At 40.2% G+C, this 18,602-nt stretch overlaps 1 protein-coding gene across 7 annotated transcripts in view; it reads right to left on the bottom strand.

Moving 5' to 3' along the window:
• Positions 1-9,598: 9,598 nt before the first annotated feature.
• PROX1 (prospero homeobox 1) overlaps positions 9,599-18,602 on the bottom strand; it is a 49,908-nt gene continuing 40,904 nt past the window's right edge. For 6 of the 7 annotated variants that reach the window (XM_030035172.2, XM_030035171.2, XM_030035175.1 and 3 more), the window contains one exon: positions 9,599-15,282. In XM_030035172.2, the coding sequence (XP_029891032.1) occupies positions 15,094-15,282 (189 nt within the window). In that variant the 3' untranslated portion in view covers positions 9,599-15,093. The remainder of the gene's footprint in view (positions 15,283-18,602) is intronic. The other variant, XM_030035178.2, reaches the window with a different exon arrangement.

An 18,602-nucleotide genomic window follows, 5' to 3' on the forward strand; every position in this document is an offset into this window, starting at 1 on the left:
TTCAGCTATTCCATACTTAATTCTATAAACAGTCAATTGATATCTTAATATATATTGCTGCTGCTCCTGGCCATGGCCAGGAAGTCATGGGAGGAGATAAGGTATTATTGGTTTTATCTGCTGTATGTCTTACGTAGAGGGCAAATCCAGTTTCTCTTTTGTGTGGAAAAATCTTGACATTTAGCTGGGGTCCTCTGATCTCGAAGCTTGAATTTTGTGTTGGAATGCATCAATATACAGAAATTTGGGGCTCAGATATAGAAAAAAAGTGGTATTCTAGCTTAACTCTAAGTAGGCAGGGAATTGCCCTTTAAGTGGAATCTTCTTAAGTATTTTTCCAGGTGGGAAGAACAGTGTGTGACTAATATGGACCTTGTTTTCGATGCTAAAGTGGTGTATGGGGTAGCTCTGCTGCAGATCTTGGAGGCAGGTATATGAGCAATGGCTTATAAAATTAACCTGCTACTACTACAAGCAGACTGAAACCTCACTTGATATAAATTGATGTAACACTACTAATGTCATAGTCTCTTCTGCTGACCTTAGTCTCTCAGTCCAGAGCACCAAAAATATCACAAGCCATACCCCAACACCTCCAACAGTAGCAAGATAAACCCCACAACTGACAGCACTACAAGTCGCATCCACTGAAGGTCTAATTTAAAAGTACTACAAGGCTTGTGGATATCTGCTAAGTGATATGGACATATTCTCTAATTTGTCTTTCTCCAGGCAGCCGGAGTGTGGTATCACCACTTTTTATCCTCTACAGAGTTGGTAAAAACTGTATACCCAGGGACTCCCCATTTTTTTACTTGCAGAAAACCCACTAGATTTGTAAACATCTAGAAGTGCACTGCTCCTTGATGCAATCCTTCAACCTTAGGCCTATTTCTCCACTTACTCTTACAATATACTGCTGCACTACACCAGTGTGACTCTGCTTTTAGTCTGGTTTTACATGCCTGTGCCTCGCAGGGATGGAGGGCTACATCCTCAGAGCAAAGCAGCCGAGAGCATCTCAATACAGCCTTCTGCAGTTAACAAAACCAAGTGGCTGTTAAATAGTAAAAGACTCAATCAATAAGGGGAGAGCAATGCTTCAGCATTGTTTTTTTAAGTTTGAAAAGAATTTTAGTTAATTAGAAGTGAAGGGAAAAACAAATAGAGAAAGTCCTGTCAATTTAGTGAGCATTCCTCACCTGTGTGGCCCCATCTCTCTATCCATGGAGGAGAGCAGCTCTTTGTGCTCAGCCTGCTGAGCTCTCTGCCCCAGTCTGTGGTGCTTGCTGAACCTCCCTCTCCTCCTCCTCCTTGTCCTGCTTCGGCCCTGGGCCTGAGTCCTGCTGGGGCCAGCATGGACTGGCAGGAGGAGACACCCCTCCTTCTGTTGTCAAGCAGAGGATGTTTGGGACTGCAGCCCCAAAGTCCTGTGCTCTCCTGTGCCCGTTGTGGGATGGTGCAGGTTTTGGGGATGTTGAAGGGGGAGGTTTGGCTCCTTTTTCATGGTTCAGCCAGTGGAGTCTCTGGGGTTCTGCAGGAACCCAAAAGGTTGGTTCCAAAGGCTGGAGGGAGGAGGCTCGGGTTTCCTTCTGTGCTTGCAGGGGTTACTCCAGCTGAGTCAACCAATTTTGTGTTTTCTTGCAGAGTTCCACTACTGAATGGACCTTTATTAGCGTCTTTACAATGTAGAACCAAAGCTTAGGATGGAGGTCAGTAGGTGTACCCCCAAATACCATGTTCCTGACCATGAGTAAGTTGTACCGGATCAGAACGCTGCCCTCTTCTCTCCCTGAGCCCTCTATGTGTTGCTTATATTTTGGCGTGTATAAAAATATCCATACCCTAACTTCCTTTCACATCCCTTTCAGAACAAACCCATTTGAATCAGACCATTGCAACAACAAAACCCCAACTAGGAGCAACAGGAAAAAAAAAAAGCACACCCCCTCCCACCTCCAAACCATTATCTTTTGCCGTGAACTAAAAACCAGCAGCTTCACTTCATTTCATTTTTGGTAATAACAACAACAGAAATTTGCATCTGGGCTGACAATGTGTATAGTGAGTGTTAGCCCAGTGTGATTTGAAATTGGCAAGTTATAGCAACCCTCTGGAAAACCAGGATTTACAAGGGAAATGCTGACAAACACTTAACTACAGTGGCACTTGCTCTATACTATATAACACATAAAACAGTGAAATGGAACATAAGTCTTTTCTAATTATTGAAAATATTTTGGGGCCGCCTTGTGCTAAACCACTCATTTTCATCTTGCATTTCAGATAATTTTTTGCTCTTTCAAAGCAAATTCTGTTCTAAGCCACCTATCTTTAAAAAAACGCTGCTAATCACCATCAAAAAAGCAGCATACTGCATGTGATTTTTGGAAGGTTATGTGTAATAAGAAGAATTTCAAGGCTGTGTGGACTTGCATGACACCATATTATTGCATGAGCAAAAAACCAATACTGAATAGTAATAACCATTTGTCAGAGGCGGCACGGAGGATTATATTATAACCCTGTGTGTGTGTGTGTGTGTGTGTGTGTGTGTGTGTGTTTGTGTGTATCCTATATAAAGCAATCAGACACCTTCCAATTTCCAAACACCTGATAATGTTAAAGTTTATTTTATCACAGCCAAGGTTATATTTTCTTTCAACTTCATAGTGACCCTAGGAGGAAGAGGAATAATGGATCGGGAACCTATTATAGCTATTCTGTGTTAAACAGCCAAGTAAAGGGCAAATATAGTTCTGTAGTGGAATCAATCACTGAACCCATCAGTGAGAATGACCCTCCTGGCCCCCACCTTCTTCCCTGTGCCTAAGAATTTGCCATATTCAATCTTTAGGCTCTGAACCCAAATGCCCTTTGAAAGTGAATTTATGATCACTTCATCACAATGTCTATTAGCTCACTTTCTAACAAATAGGATTGAGAAATATATGGCAGGAACTGCAACGGCACATTTCCAACTAATGGTTAAAATGTCAGGGCGATAATGTACAAGTGCGTCTGCCCTCAAACACAAAATCAAATGCAGCTTTACAAGGGCTGTCGCCATTCCACTTTAGTTAAAGACTTGCAAGCTTCCTTCTTCCCCTTTGCAGGGCTGCAGTTTGGAAGCTGCTGCATCTCATCAGGGCTCGGTTTGCCAGTGCTGTACTGTACTTCATTAGGCAGCTCTATTTAATGGTTTCAACAAAAGCCATCATTTTAGCCCAACTGCCTTGACTAAATTAAAATTTCCAATCTCTGTTTTAGTGTTCTGCAACTGATGTATACATAAGCAAAACTGGTCAACATCTGCCAGGGGGTTGGCCAAAAGTTCTGTAAAGATGTACTTCACATTTCTGAAGCATGTGCAAAGTAACAACGTACTTATCCTCCTGAGGGCTCTCATGATTTTACTTCACCATTTGTTCAGACACACTTTAGCAGCATATAAGCCATACAGTTGATTCTCCCCTTGGTTGCAGTTTTATCTGTAGTGTCATTTTGAGTAATTGGGGTATGGTAGCTGATCAACTTTCAGGTTTCTCATTGGCAGAAAGGGACTGTATTGGCACCAAGAAAGAATATGATGGGTCCTCTCGGTGCCTGAGCAAGTGTCCCTCTTTTGCACTTGGCTACCCAAGGCCATTAGAAAATAAGCTTAATAAAGCAACTCAGTGTATACATCTTAACTATTCCCAGCCAAGGGGATGCAGCTATAGAAGAAATATTTTAAACCAATATGAAAGATGGTAAATGTACATATTTAGTCAGTGATCTGTGAAAGTTTTTGAATTAGTTTTTAAAGCTTTGTTAAGACCAGAACGCACAGATGTTGAAAACAAGTTCAGATGTAGCGACAGATGGTATTTGATTATGAAGCAGACTGTTCATATAATACAAAGATGCTGCTTCTGCCATACACAAGTAACTGCAGAGAGTGCAGTAGAAATTTTGGAAGGCAGAGCAGTTCAAGAGGTTCTTTGTGCGGCAATAACTTTCACGTTTTTCCAGCAGTGCTAGAATTGGGATAATTTTCTTTCTTTTGCAGTCAACACCCTCACTGCCCCCCACCCTCCTGCCCTTTTCTCCCCTGTTGTATAGCTATCTTGCACTTTTTTGATTCTATTTTCAGGTCATTTGAAATCAGATTAAGGATAAATACACTTCATTTATATTTACAGAAGAACAAAGTTCCTTAAGGTGAATAATAACAATAATAATTATTATATATTACTGATACTACCTCTAAAAAAAAAAGAAGAGTACCACATTTTGAACAAACCCTGGATTTTGCAAGTGATATAAGACTATATCCAGAATCACAGGGCAGTTGTACAGGTCTTTCGCTGAGGATGACATACGTGCCTATTTGCTGGGGCTGCTGCCATGTTTACGTCAAAAACCACAGTCACCCCCCTTCCACTTCCCTCCTCCGAGGAGACATGAGAATGGTGCTGAAATTTGGAAATACCGGGAGGGAGCTGCGTGAAGGACAGGGGTGCCTGCTGCTGGGCACTGGCTTCACCCCACTGCTGACAAAGTTTCTGGCTGCGGTGAGGGGTCCAAACCCTTGCCGCCACTGCCGTCCTCCAGCACCCCCCAAGGCCCGGCTTGGCCCACGGGCTGCGGACCCCAGTACCTTTGCCCAGAGTAAGGAGCAGCTTACGTGGCCTCGGGCAGTGCCCATCCTCCCAGCCCTTTGCACGGGGTTTGCGCAAGGTTTCCCCCCTTGCCCCACCGCGGCACCCCTCGACCTGCTCTTTTCCCAGCGCGGCCCCTGCCAGCAGCTGGGATGGCTGCCCTGCACCTCCCTGTGCTGCAGCCAGCCATGGCCCCAGTGAAGGTCTGCTGAGTACTCTGGAAATTTCTGGAAGGGCAGAAACACCCTTTAAGCAGCAGGCCCTTCCCAATGGTGTGCACCAGCACTGAGGAGAGAGCAAGCTGGCTCGCGGGCAGGGGAAATCCTCACCACGGTTGGGCTTTTCCAATTTCTCTGTGGCTCCCCCCAGGTTCTGCGAAAGTAAATGGCTGGGTAAACAATATTTTAAAATATCGGCTCCGGTCGCTCACAAGGATGCGAAAGGATGCCAGAAAGCAAGGTTTCGGCTGGAAAATAAAACGGGAACGGCAGCAGTGTGTCAGTTGTGCAATATAAACGGGGGGGCTTTGCGAGAGCTGCGCAGGAAGCCCTTGCTCGGGCTGTTAACGAGTAACGGTGAGTGTTAATGAGTAACGCAGAGGGCTAGCAGCAGCCTGGCGCCCAGGCGGGGGCTGGAGGACCAGGCACTGTTCCTGGCTCTGCAGTGGGCAGGTGGGGGGTCCTGGGGAGGAGGTGCCGCCATCCGCGTCTCTGTTTCACTGTATATAAAATGGGGACATGCAGCCGGTGGTGTGAAAAGCTTTAAGCTCAGCCTTTTGAAAGTGCTCAAGGTTTTTCCCTCTGGCATCCAATGTGCGGTGGAGCTCTCTGCCTGAGCTCTAGGTTTCACCAAAAGCTGGGAAGTTGTAATGCGTAGGTTCATGTAAGAAAGCGGTGAATTTCATTTTATATTTTGCTGCTTCTAAACACACACATTTTATTAGGAAAGATTTGAAATACATGTCTTGACCCAAGCATCCTTATACTTTCAGGCTTTTTGCAATCTAAGGTGACCTCAGGGGACATGCTTTTCAAATAAGCCTTTAAAGTAGTTTAAACCTCAGCCTTATCGGCTATTCAAGATCCACCCCTAACTGTTCTGCAGCTTTCTTAAATACGCCAACAACTATTGCTGTGCGTGAGGGGAGGTAGGTCTCCAGTCTGAACGGCTGATCTTCAGCCCAAGTCAGGCAGCCATGCAGTCCCCGGGATGGGTGTGTTGTCTGAGCCTCATGTCGATTACTGAGAAATTGTAAAAATAATATAAAAAAAAAATCTAAAGTGCCTCCACTTCAGAGAAATCTGGGCTCACGGTTTTGACTGGAGCATCATCTCTTCCTTTAAAAGCTCTGACCAAATTATTGAGCTGATAAGCGATTCCCCTTGGTTTTACATGTGCTGGCATGAATTATCCTTGAGTGCTGCATATTAGGGTTGTTTTGTACTAAAAGGTGTTAAACACTTGTAATAAATATTTTTCCTTATTTCCCCTAGGACACAGTTCCATCTCTGGTTGGTGAAGCATAAAAAAGAGCTGTCATGCCCAGTTTTAATAGGCAATAGGATTTCAAGCCCCCAGAGTTGTTTCACAGTCTGGCAGTGGCCATAATGAAACTGGCCACTGTTGCCACAAGACTTTTTCCTCTCATGCGTTCTCCCCTGTTACCTCCCACAGCTGCTTGACTGGCAGGTCTCTTGCAAACTGCAAACATATTTACATTGGAGCTGGTAGTATTTCTTTAGCTATCTATGCCATCTTTCTCTTTTTGTTTTTCTTTCCTTTGCCTAGCTAGAGACTCAACCTTAAGTCTAATTTTAAAGAATAAAATTAAACTGTGCATGCAATTAACTGCCTTTGAGCGCTAACAGCAGTTCATTTTCATGTGTTTTGTTGTGAAGCAAATAGCTTGTTTGTTTGTTTGTTTTTTCACACTGATTCCCAAATAAACGGGAAAGTACAACTATTCACTCGCCTAGGATTTATTCATGCAAATGCAAGCACATCCTCCCAGACTCTGGGCAGAGTGAGGTGGGGGGGTCCTTTCTCTGCATGAGAGTCGGTGTCTCACTCTGCTCTGCAGCTTTGGAAAGACCCAGGCTAACCTAAGCCAACATAAATTCATTTGAGTGTCTAAAAAAAATTTAATATGTAAATAAAATACCACTTTCCCCTCTTTGAGGTACAAGTATGTTAGTGATACTAATAAGCTGTACACAAAAATGAGCATTGTAGCACATGATGGATTTTCTGCACCCACCAATTGATCAGGTTTTAATAGGCAGCCTGTCCAAATGCCCCTGCCTGCTGAAAAGCTGGGAAAACAGGCAGGCCTTGCAATGCACCCGGAGGGTCAGAGACTTGGACCATGCAGGGAAACAAGCCTCCCACCCCCCACCCCTTTTTATCTAGCAGTTCTGCCACCACCACGGGAACCCTCCATCCCCCCCATTCAACAATAAGCTTTAGCAAAGTTTTAATTTATTTTCTGTATTGTGTTCTTAAAATAAATGTCATGCCATATTTTAAAACTGAATCAGATTAGTCTGTTTGGAGAAACACTGTAACCCATTGCAAAGAGTGACGGACTTGTTTGCCCTTATTTCCTAAATGCAGTCAGTCGTATACTGCAACTCACCCATCAGTTCCCTTTCCCTCCTAACAAAGAGGGAAGACTGGATCAGAAGGGATCATCTCCATAGAAATTGTGTTGGCACAACCTCGACTGGGCATAAATAAGGGTACAGACCAAGAAAATGAGAGCGATTAACTCTTTAAGGCTCTCAAAGCACAAAATGCAGTCTTCCACATTCGGCTTCTCAGTAATGCGACGTGTAACAGACCCCAGTTCCTAGTGGTGGTCTCAGTGACATAAAATGGCTTTATTTGCCTTAGTCAGGGATGATTCCTGTCTTCCTTATCATTTCTAAGCTAGAACGTAATATCTTCCTTATTGTAAAATTTCCAGGTATTAGGGGAACTGAGGATTTCTAAGCACAGATGGCCAGATATGCAGAATTTGGATCATTTCAGGGTGCTTGAAGCCTGGGAAAGTTGATTTGGCCCTTTGCAATGACAGGGACTACTTTGCCAAGTTCCAGTCTAGCTCTGAACTCCTGCAGTATTCTGAGATGCCAATAGCTCAGACTTCTTATTTAGATATCTGTGTGCTTTCCACTGCAGGGTAAAATGGCAAATAGTGCCTTGTATTTCATAGAACTAGTATATTTGAGAGAAAAACTGATCAGGGGACAGAGTGAGCTAGCAATTACCCATGCAGCTCGTATCCTTTGGTCCATTAACTGGGCACCTAAGTGTGATCTCCCTTTCCTTCATCTGGTTAAGTCTTGATAGCTAACACAAAAATGAGCCCTCCAATATAATCTGTAGCTGCCTCTGTAAGCCTTTGCTAGGATGTGCTTAACCAGCTGCCTGGTTTTAGCCTGCTCGCCCTTTCTTTGGCTTCCCTCTGACAAGGAAAGTGTTTTCATGGTTTCCCAGCAGCTCCCTCCTGGGATGCCTGTGCTTGCTCTGAACCAAGGTTGGCAGAGGACCTCCTCAAGGCTGGAGGCTTTCTGGAGCGGATGAGCCAGGGACCTTGACGTGCTCCTCATTTCAGACACTGCAGTCTGCCCTGCTCACCATGCCATGGTCTTAGCAACCTCCTGAATACATGGACAATTAGTAAGTGCTGTGGGGCAGCCAGTTTCTTAAGAAAGGACCTGAATGTCAGGTATTTTGACCTGAAAATGCTTCTAGTATGTTGGTTTGGTAATGTCGATAGCATGAACTAGGAGAGGCAATTTGTTTGCAGTAAAAACAGAGACTATCTTACACCTAAATGACTATTAGTTACGTAGATGCAACTTCATGACCTTCCACAGACTGCCTTTACACCTGGCATTGGTGTGGCCCAGCAAATGCAACTCCAGTTGTATAAAAAGACATGGAGTTTTAATTGCTGTTGCAGATACGAAGTATTTATTTGGTTGTTACTGTGTAGCTAAAGCTGGATTCAGGCTGCAGCTCAGCTCTACAGTGTCTTGAGGGTGAATTAGGGAAGATTCTGAAAATAAATGACCTCAGATGAAAACCTATTTTTAACATGCTCCTTCTTCAAAACCAGAAAATTCTTGCATGATTTTGTGATCCAAGCAAGCTAGCATCTTACAGCCATGTGCACCAATTCCAAGCCAAAAAAGAGACCATTCATATCTGAAATTCAGACAATAATGTAAATCAAAGGTTCACTCAACCTCAAAATTCTAAGATACACATGAAACAGCAGAAATAGCAAAGAACTAGAGAAAAACTATGAACAAATGAGACTTGCATTTTGAGGAAATGTGTAAGAACAGATTAGTTATATATAATGCTAATGATTATACAGCTTGAAAAGGAAGTGATCCAAGAAAGAGTGATAGATTGTAATAAAAAAAATACAGAATGGTATCTGGACACTACCATTGACAAGGGCAAATTGATAACAGGAACAAATGTGAACCACATCAAAACAAGCATTTTTCTACATTCACCTGACTTGTGGAACTCCCTGTTGCAGGACACCAGCATGGCAGGTATATCCAGGAAATGATCAAACATCATAAAAAAAAGTACTTTCTAGCTCATGTTGGCTACATTTAAATTAAAGGGCTGTCTATGCCTCAGACATAACATGTCTATTGCAGGGAGTTATTCCTTGTCTGATAGACTATTGCAAAATAACATTCATTATCTTAACCGGCACTGGAGGTAGGACACCGGATTAGATAAATCATTATATCCATTTTGCAAGAGGGCTGGCAGTTTCATTAATAAATAATTCGAACTAAGGGGAAAAGAAAACCTTCAGAGGACTACACTGTTAGGCACAGCCTGGATGCAGCAGAGAGGTTTAGTGGTTCACCTCTTGACATGGGGCAACATAAACTTTTGGAAATAAATATAAACAATGGCAATGAGCTTGTAATTTATATTTTATTTTGCACAAGCTTGCATATATACTGCACATACATTCAGTTTAGAGAAGATGGAAGGCACACAAGGCAATTGAACTACTGTATCCTTTAAGTGGTACAAAGCAAAAAGGTAAAAGTCTGGAGAGTATACAAAAGCTTTAAACACACAAAATAAAATCCACCCCCCCCAAACATTTTTCCTGTGTTTATCTTAAATTTAGTAGCTGCCAAGCTAGAATTGTAACTTTTTTCAATCAATTGTCTACTGCACCTTTTTTTCCAAACGGACAGGGGAGTCTTATTGTTTTATCTTGTCATCAATTAATATTACAGTACATCCTTGGTAATACAAAATTGTACACCTTCATCAAATAAATTAGGATAAATTAAACCAATAAATTATGCAAAGTCTTCAGAACAATAGACAACAACAAAAAAAAATCCACAGTTGAAATTGCCTCTAGCTAAAAAATAAAATAAAAAAAAAATCAAAAATTGACTTTATCAGTTCAGTTATTGTACTATCTTCAAATTAAAGGGTCTTTATTACAAAAAAAGAGCTTAATAATGCTATTTACAACATATTGCTAAATAATATAAAGGCAGTGTTTTGTCACTTTTGTAACTATATACATATGAGTAATGGCTGGGACAATATCAGTTTAAACCTTAACCTTTGACTCTTCTGGGCAGCATTAAAACCAACCTAAAGAGGCTTTTTTTTTTCCTTCTTTTTTAGTTTCTGACTCTTTCACGTTATATGGTAATGAGATGGTTATTGTGTTTGTCTAATATCTCACTTGAGTGGTACAATTAATGCAGAAAGGATGAATTTTAGAGAAAAATGTAAGCTCACTGTTTCTTCTAGATTTGTTTCTACATATCCCAGTATATTTGTGCATTCGGAAGGTGGCTGCTTTGGGAGAGAGGTGACTGTGGCTCAGATGAAAAGTCTAAATAAAGTCATAGTGCCACCACCTTTCATACACTAAAAAGGATATTCCTAAGAAGATACAAAGGTTAAATACCAGTTTTCATCCCAGCTCTAAATATGAGCATTTTTAGCTTCAGTTTATAGATGGTTTACAACCAACAGTTCTACAGAAAACAAAATTGCATTTCCTTCAACAGAACATTTAAGTGCAATACAGTAACTGCTTACTCATATAAACCAGTTACATTCCTTAAGGGGAGCTTTTTGAAAACAATGCGTATTGGAATTTTCAAACACATAGTTGGTACCAGAAGGAAACATTTGCACTATTAACACCAATGATTGCTATATAATACACATGGCAAATATAGTTTTTGCTTTCACTTCTCATGTACAGTGCTCATTTTGGGGGTTTTGTAAACCACTTTCCATTTTTAATATATATATATATTTCTGTATATATATATATGTATAATCTTTCAATGCTGCTGGTGAAAATCCTATCTTTAAAGCCACAAAATCTTCACCTTTATTTCTTAATTAATATTAACCTGTGGAAAAAAACATTATTCTATTAACTGACTTCATATACATAGAAAAAAATTCTGCAATTTTACAGAAACTGTATTACCCATTCCCTTGATATCTGATGAAAGAGACTTAACTTTTAAAAGTAGAGAGCTGGATTTTCAAGAATGCTTTCAACTATCTATACAGTTACTGTGGTGTTTCTTATAAATTCAACAGATGTTTTCAGAATGTAGTTATTAAAATCTTATGTCTTTATGCAAGAACAGCCGTAAGGTTGAATATTTACATTGCTTTATAAAAGTTCCCCTCGATTTTCAATGTTCACCCACATACCTGGTACAGTAACAAAGATTCTGCAAACTTAAAACACTTTAATTAAATAATACTCAGAGGCACAAAGCAAACCTCAGGAATACATGGGTGAACACTTCATTAAATAATTACTACATTCTAACATCTTCCACGTGTTTACCATTAAATGTGAAACGTTCCCATTAAACAACCAGAGATACAGTAAGAATTAAATGTTTTGTAGTTTCAAATAGAACATTCTTTTCACAAAACATAACAAATGTCTAAAATAGGTTCTTAATCTAGATAGGAAAAAGGTAAGCTTTTCACTTCATACGCATATTTTGTATGTGTGTGTGTTTCTGTGTATATAAACATACATACACCCACACATTTTGTCTCTGTGTGTGTGACTACATATGTATATGTATATGCACATGTCACGTATGAAATATTGCTTCTATACTACTTTTCATCAGGCTAAGAAAACACAAGATTTGCACCACAGTTACAAAAAATTGGCTTCTACAAGAATTTTCAAAACTTGAATGCTGCTCAAACAATTGAGAAAAAATAATTTGCGTTATCAAACTGTTCTAAAAATTCTCTTCTTCAAAAACGTATTCTCCTGCTTTGTTTTTTTTTTTAATTTTTAAAAAGACACAAAATATGCATAGCTATCAACATTATGTCAAACAGCCGGAAAAAAAAAAAAATCAGTGTTTATTGCAGCTGTAGTAATTGAAAAATAAAGTTTAAAAGATGAAAATTGTAAGCCACAGAAGGCACAAGAACAATTGTACTTGTGGGGGAAAAACTGGTATTTTGAAGGATTTTTTTTATCCTTCCGCTGGTGCATTTAAGGTCTAGGCACAGACTATAACCTCAAGTTTATATGCAGAAATAAATCTGAATTAGCAGTAAATGAGTGGCAACATGGGGTTTCTACATGGATTTTGAAACTCTTTCCCTATGTAAACTTTTCATTACAATAAAAGTAGCCTCCTGCCTTTTAGCCATTTTTAGTGAAATAATATTGAGAGCATTTGAAAGAAACTGCTTTCCACTTATAATTTAGTAGGAGCTATGCTGTGTATTTATAATTTTAGGTGTATTGGGAGGCACAAAGGCAATATGGCTATAAAATGCAGAAAAAAATCACATAACTGAAATGATCAAATTATCCTTTATTCCTTTTTCAGACCAAGGAGTTTTTTATTTTGCTTTTAAGATGAAATTTCTACTCTTAATTCCTATGCCTCATTTACTATTGAGATTATGCTACTTATAAATAAATAAATAAATGCAACAACATCAAGTGTTGAGTACACAATTTCACTTATTTAGATTATGTGAATCACATTGCAGCCAAATAATAATAATAATAATAATAATATTAATAATAATAATAATAAACATAATAAAAGCAACGGTAAAATCACAGATTGAGATGGTAGCTAGTAGTATGTCCACATAGTATGACTAAAGTATGGCTTTGCTTTCTTATGTCCAAGGTGACAATGCAGTGTTATATTTTGTATCTGATGGTATGCCAATTATGAACTTAGTGTATTAAAACTTGAGCATTTTATGCCACTTCTTCCCATAAATCAAAAAAGTGCATGAACACAATTTTCATCCTTTCTTACTCGGAATTCATTGGAGTTACATCTTTATGAAGTGTAATGTTTACCAAATCATGCACAGAAAAAAGAAAAAAGAAAAAAAGAAAAGAAAGGAAAGGAAAGGACACATCCTGTCTACTGTAAGGATACGTACAGTATTAGGTACTCTCAGGGAGCCTAAGATCAAGAAGATTTGTTTTGCTTTTAATGCATAGTGAAAATGTTGGCACTTCATCCCATGCTATTGTCTGCATTGCCTATACTCCAAAGATACTGCCACTGCTTGAAAAGAATGACAGGGAATCGTAGGATTGTGCTGTTTAATTTGAAGTCAGCAGGTTTTTAAGGCTTTCTGCTAACAATAATTGCTTTCATACATTTCTGTCTATCAGCAGTATTTGTAAATGAAGTGAAATTGCAATGATCAGGTCAGCTCTTTAGTCACATGGGTAAACTTTCACTCTCCAAAGTCAAAATGTAATTTTAAAATAAAGAAATAAGATACCAATATCCTTGATGGTCTAAATATAATTCACAGCTAATTAGGAACTTCCTCTAGATTCAGACTGAATTATGAAGGGGAAAATACTATTGATGATAACAATAAATTCTTACTGCATCCGTACAAAAGACGACAGAGAAAATGACAAATACAGAGTGCCATAGCATATTCAACCTTCCCCCAAACTTGTGGAGACAATACCTTTCTGAAAACATGAGAAAAGGAGAGCCACTGAAGAAAGCACGAGAACTAGCAGCTAGCTTTCTTTCTGTCTGCTGACATATCATGGTATAGCATTCAAGTGAACCCAGATCCATCATGGACTTTAAACTGTAGCTCAGATTTTGGTCAAGACTAGCTCCAGCTTCAGAAGACAAGTGCAGTGCATTACTCAAATAGATTTTTTTTTTAAAGCTGCACTTACTGTAATTTTAAAAATCCAATTTGGCTATCTGAACCCTGCATAGCCAGGAGGACACTGCGATTTTTGTATATGCTTAATTAGATTTTTATGAAAATGTAATTTTTATTCTTCTGATTAGGAAAACACTAATTATATTTTACAGCTACAAACAAGTCTTTTTTTTTTCCTTTGCCTCAGCACTGTGAGGTGAAGACATTTTCTTCTACTATATCTAAGATAATTCAAAAAGTGCTTTTCAGGACAGATGTTGAATACAGACAGAAAACTTTGTATACTGGAAAGGTGATTTTGGGGGCAGAATGGACTAAGAAAAGAATAAATTTAGGGACTAGTGCCACTTAAAGTAAGATCGAGACACGGCAATATAGGATGCTGAAGGTTTCATTTTTACTCTATGGAGAGTGAAATGCTTCCGCTTTAATAAAGCTGACCATATTCCAAAATTAGTGTGGTTGATACAATATTGTGCATGAATTACTGGCCTCACCCTGCAAGAACGGTAGTTGATTTGTGCAAATGTCCCTTGCTGCAATTTAGAGAAACAACCTGGCATGTTGATTACTGGTGCAGGGTATTTATCATTTCTGTAAGGAAAGCATGAAGAATAGGGTTTGCTTTTTTGGGTATCACTTCTTGGAGTGAGTACCTAAAATCAGTGTTGTAGGTTTCTGAAGTATGAAACAAAATCTAGTTACTGGTTAAAAAGTATATAAAATAAAAAAAAAAGCTCGAAGCTTATGAAGTGACTCCACAGAGTTCAGACCTTTAGCAGTATAAACATAATATAAACTTCATTGTCTGTAGTATTGTGCCATGACATTAGTCTCACTAAGACAAAATGCCACTTTGCAGCAAGCAATAAATCTGACAAAGCATTTTTAAACATAATGCCCTAACTTGCTAAGACAGGCTTTTACACACTTCCAAACTCTTCTCCCTGAAAATTAACCCCGTTGATTCTCCAAATGTTAAGGGTCTCGGGCAAAAGTAAACTGAAGGCTGAAGTAAAATAACCATCCCCTTGGAACTGAACGAAAACTTAAATCCAGGAGGGATCACAGTCTAATTTCATATACATATATATGTATGCAATACACATATATATGAAATTAAAATAGAGACACACATGACTTGGGCATCAGAAGGGGACTGCTACTTTCATACATTCATAAATAGCTGCTGAACTCTCTACTCATGAAGAAGCTCTTGTAGGCAGTTTGGGGATTTGAAAATCTCAGGGACCTCACTGTCCAGCTTACAGATGACCTTGTATATGGCCTTCTTCCAGGAAGGATCAACATCTTTGCCTGCGATAATGGCATTGAAAAACTCCCGTAACGTGATCTGAGCCACTTCCAGGAATCTCTCTGGAACCTGCTGATACAAGGAGACAATGGCATTAATACAGTTTTCAATTTCAAGTCTCTGGTTCTTCAAAGGAAACTGAGCTAAGTTCTTTCTTTCAGAAAGGGGCTTACATAGCACCTGCATTTTCTAAATGTGGCAGCCTTCTATTCTCTTATGCAAAGCTGTTATATATAGTACTATAGCAATAACTTTTATAACATGTGTTAGAGATCTTTGTAAAGTCTACTGACAGAATGTAGGTAACAAAATGTTACTGTCTGAGTTTGGAAAGTGGGGGATTTATAGGATATAATTAGCAGGAGGGGAAACAAACACAATTGTCTTTAAGGAGACAAATCTCTGCTTGGTATTTTACCCGTGCATTTACAGCTACGTTCTCCTCTCCGTGTGGGACTAATACGAAAGTTATGAACACAAAGAAAGCCCTCTGTACCGCTGCGCTTAACTTTGGTCACAACCAGTGCGGAAAGCTATCAAAGAAATAGCGTATCTCTGAATGTTGTTTGTAGCTTAAAAGCAAGCAAGCAAGTGATGGCTTGCTTCTGTGGCTGCTGTGCACAAGACCCCCATAAGATGGCCTTCTCGGGAGACATTATGGTCTTCCCTCCTTTTTCAGAAGCTTACAAATAAAAACCCAACCTCTTCACTGAGTGCATTGTCCTCCAAGTGACTACTGAGCTGGGATGTGTTAAACTCATCCAAGTTTTCTAAATGTCACTGTCACTTCACAGGTGAGCCAAACAGCCAGATAGCAGGAGCATGCCACTCTCAGATGCCCCTGAATAATGGGTGAATGTTAAGAAACACAGTTACTTCCAAACTTTGGTAATTAATCCTAAATAGTTGTAACAGGCACCAGCACCACCTTCTTACCCTCTGCCTTAAATGATTCAAAAGCAATCACTATAATGAACCATAGGTCAGTTGCAAGGTTGAGGTCATCTCCATAAAGGTATTATTTTCCATTTTTATTACGGAAATATGGCTTCACAGCTCTAGAACTGCTAATACACGGCCGGCCAGTAGCCAGCATGCTTATAATAGCAAGTATTCCCTCACTGCTATTCTTTGCCCACTCCGGCATGAGGAGTTCTCCGACCTGCAGTAGGGGCCACTTCAACTATTCCTGTGGCCAACAGACACCCGGGCAGATCTCACTCATTTACTGAATGCATGTCACATTGCCAGATCAGGGCCAGCACCTTATCCTCTACTTCAGGCTTTTGTTCTTCTCCATTTAGAAACCACTTTCAGAAAACTTGTCTGGAAATGTGCATTTTTAACCTGATATGCTAGAGCTCTGGAGCCTCACTCACCTATCACCGCTGGGGAAACACTAGCAGTTTGCTAGGCACGTTTTGCCATCAGATAAACATGAGATCAGCTCCCCCTGACACCAGCTGACAAACTCTGCTTCCAGAAGCTCCGCAGCCCGCAGAAGTCCTCTGTCTACCTCTGACAGTGAAATCCGGCCCCCCCACGTTTTTCTCTGCTCCCAAAGACAGGCTGCCTTCTATGGAAATTTTTCATTCAAAGGGCCGCACAGAAAGAAACATTTTTACAGATGTTCTATTCCAGCAATAATTGTGAGGGAAGAAAATAACTATTATGTTTCACTTATTCCAGCTCAAAGAAGTAACTTAAAACTTCACGTAACCACTCTGCTGTTTGGCCACTTGGTAATATGTGTACAAAAGATACCATACTTGCCTCATTCTTGCATTGCTGTAAAAAATGATACTTTTCTGTTCATGCAGTTCAAACAACTGCTCATGTGCTGTTCATCACCCCTGGTATTGCTGGGCACTAACGAAGGGGAGAGAGTTGTTGACTACATGATACTAGAAAGCAAGCAATGTAGTAGATAACCAACCTTTTGGTGTACACACTGATGTTAGCTCATGAGGGCAAAACTGTTGGATTTTGCCTTTGTGCTTGGGAAAAAGAGTTCACACCTTTCAATTTTGGTGTCCACTCCAGAGGACCAACATTAGATAGAAGCCTTTCTTCCCTTCCAAGTTGCTGGAGATGGGAGAGAGGCAATTACAAGCACACTTACATGAGAAGCACAAAGTCCAAATGCAAAAAGTCCTACCTCTCCCTACATGGTTACACCCATGACAACTTTAAGCATGGAAGTGACAACCTGGGGTTTAAGTTGAGCCTTTGCCATTCAATTTCTACCTGTGCATATGAAAGTTTTCCAGGTAGGGGATGCTGCTTTTCCATGGAGTAGGCAGTGTGAAACCCCTAAGCCACTAGCTTCCAGGCCTCCCACCCCCATAAAGACACACAGGCTCTTCTTTTAGACTAGAAGTTAGCTTTTAAGGTCCGACTTCATTGTACCTGACTCACATCTGCAGGGCTGGGCCCCTTTGAACCCAGTACAACACGCTGCAGAGAGCAGCCCACAAACATAATAGTGAACGAAACCCTGCAAGGGCTTTGAAAAGCCCCAAAATTTCAGCTTCTTTTGGATGCTCCACCTTGTAATGCTGAGTTCCCAAAGATCTCCTCTACTCCTCAGGCATTAGAGCCGTTCATAGCTCTTTCCTTTTGGGATGTTATTAGCAATTTTTCATGTCAGACTGGATTACACACATTACTTTGCATGTTGTAATGTGAATAGCACTGTGATTAATCCCCACAGGATAGTACATTGGCCAACATCTTTCCTTTCTAGAAGGAGTAACTGCAGTGTTTTTTGTTTGGTTGGTTTTGGGTTTTTTTTTTAATAAAGAAAATACTAGTGAAGTCCAGAGCTGAAAATAAATATTTAAATGGATGGGTAGTTATATTTTTCAGTGGGCAATTAATCAGTCAGCCATGTTAATTATGTGTCTGGGGGTGGCATTTCCCTGACCCTAAGTGATGGCGACCTATTCCGCACATCTTTACACCTAACTGACTGAACATCTCTGAAGTAGGAACATCTGCAGAAAATGCTTCAGTGACAAATAAACTCCATCTACGTTGCTTTTAATAGAACCAACAATCCCTAGTATGAACCCAGGGCATTTTCTTAGCATCAGGTGGCAGCAGTCAATCAAAGAATCACACTGTACATTCACCAGGAGGAAAGACAATGAGGTCTGCTCAGGGGGAGGCTAGGTGGGTTTCAGGCTGAAGCCTCCACATCAGACTGATTTAGAAAGAAATCACACTTTGCCTCATGCTTTGTCAATGTAACTTAGCTTCACTGCCAAGGAAAAAGTCACAGGCCAAACTTTGGGCTAGTGTAAATCAGCAGGGCTCTACCAGCCTCAGTGCAGTTAGGCTGATTTACACCTGGTATGCATTGGTCCTGTACCTCGTAACACAGTCCAACA

The sequence above is a fragment of the Aquila chrysaetos genome, chromosome 13 (assembly GCF_900496995.4).
Source record: "Aquila chrysaetos chrysaetos chromosome 13, bAquChr1.4, whole genome shotgun sequence".
Taxonomy (NCBI): domain Eukaryota; kingdom Metazoa; phylum Chordata; class Aves; order Accipitriformes; family Accipitridae; genus Aquila; species Aquila chrysaetos.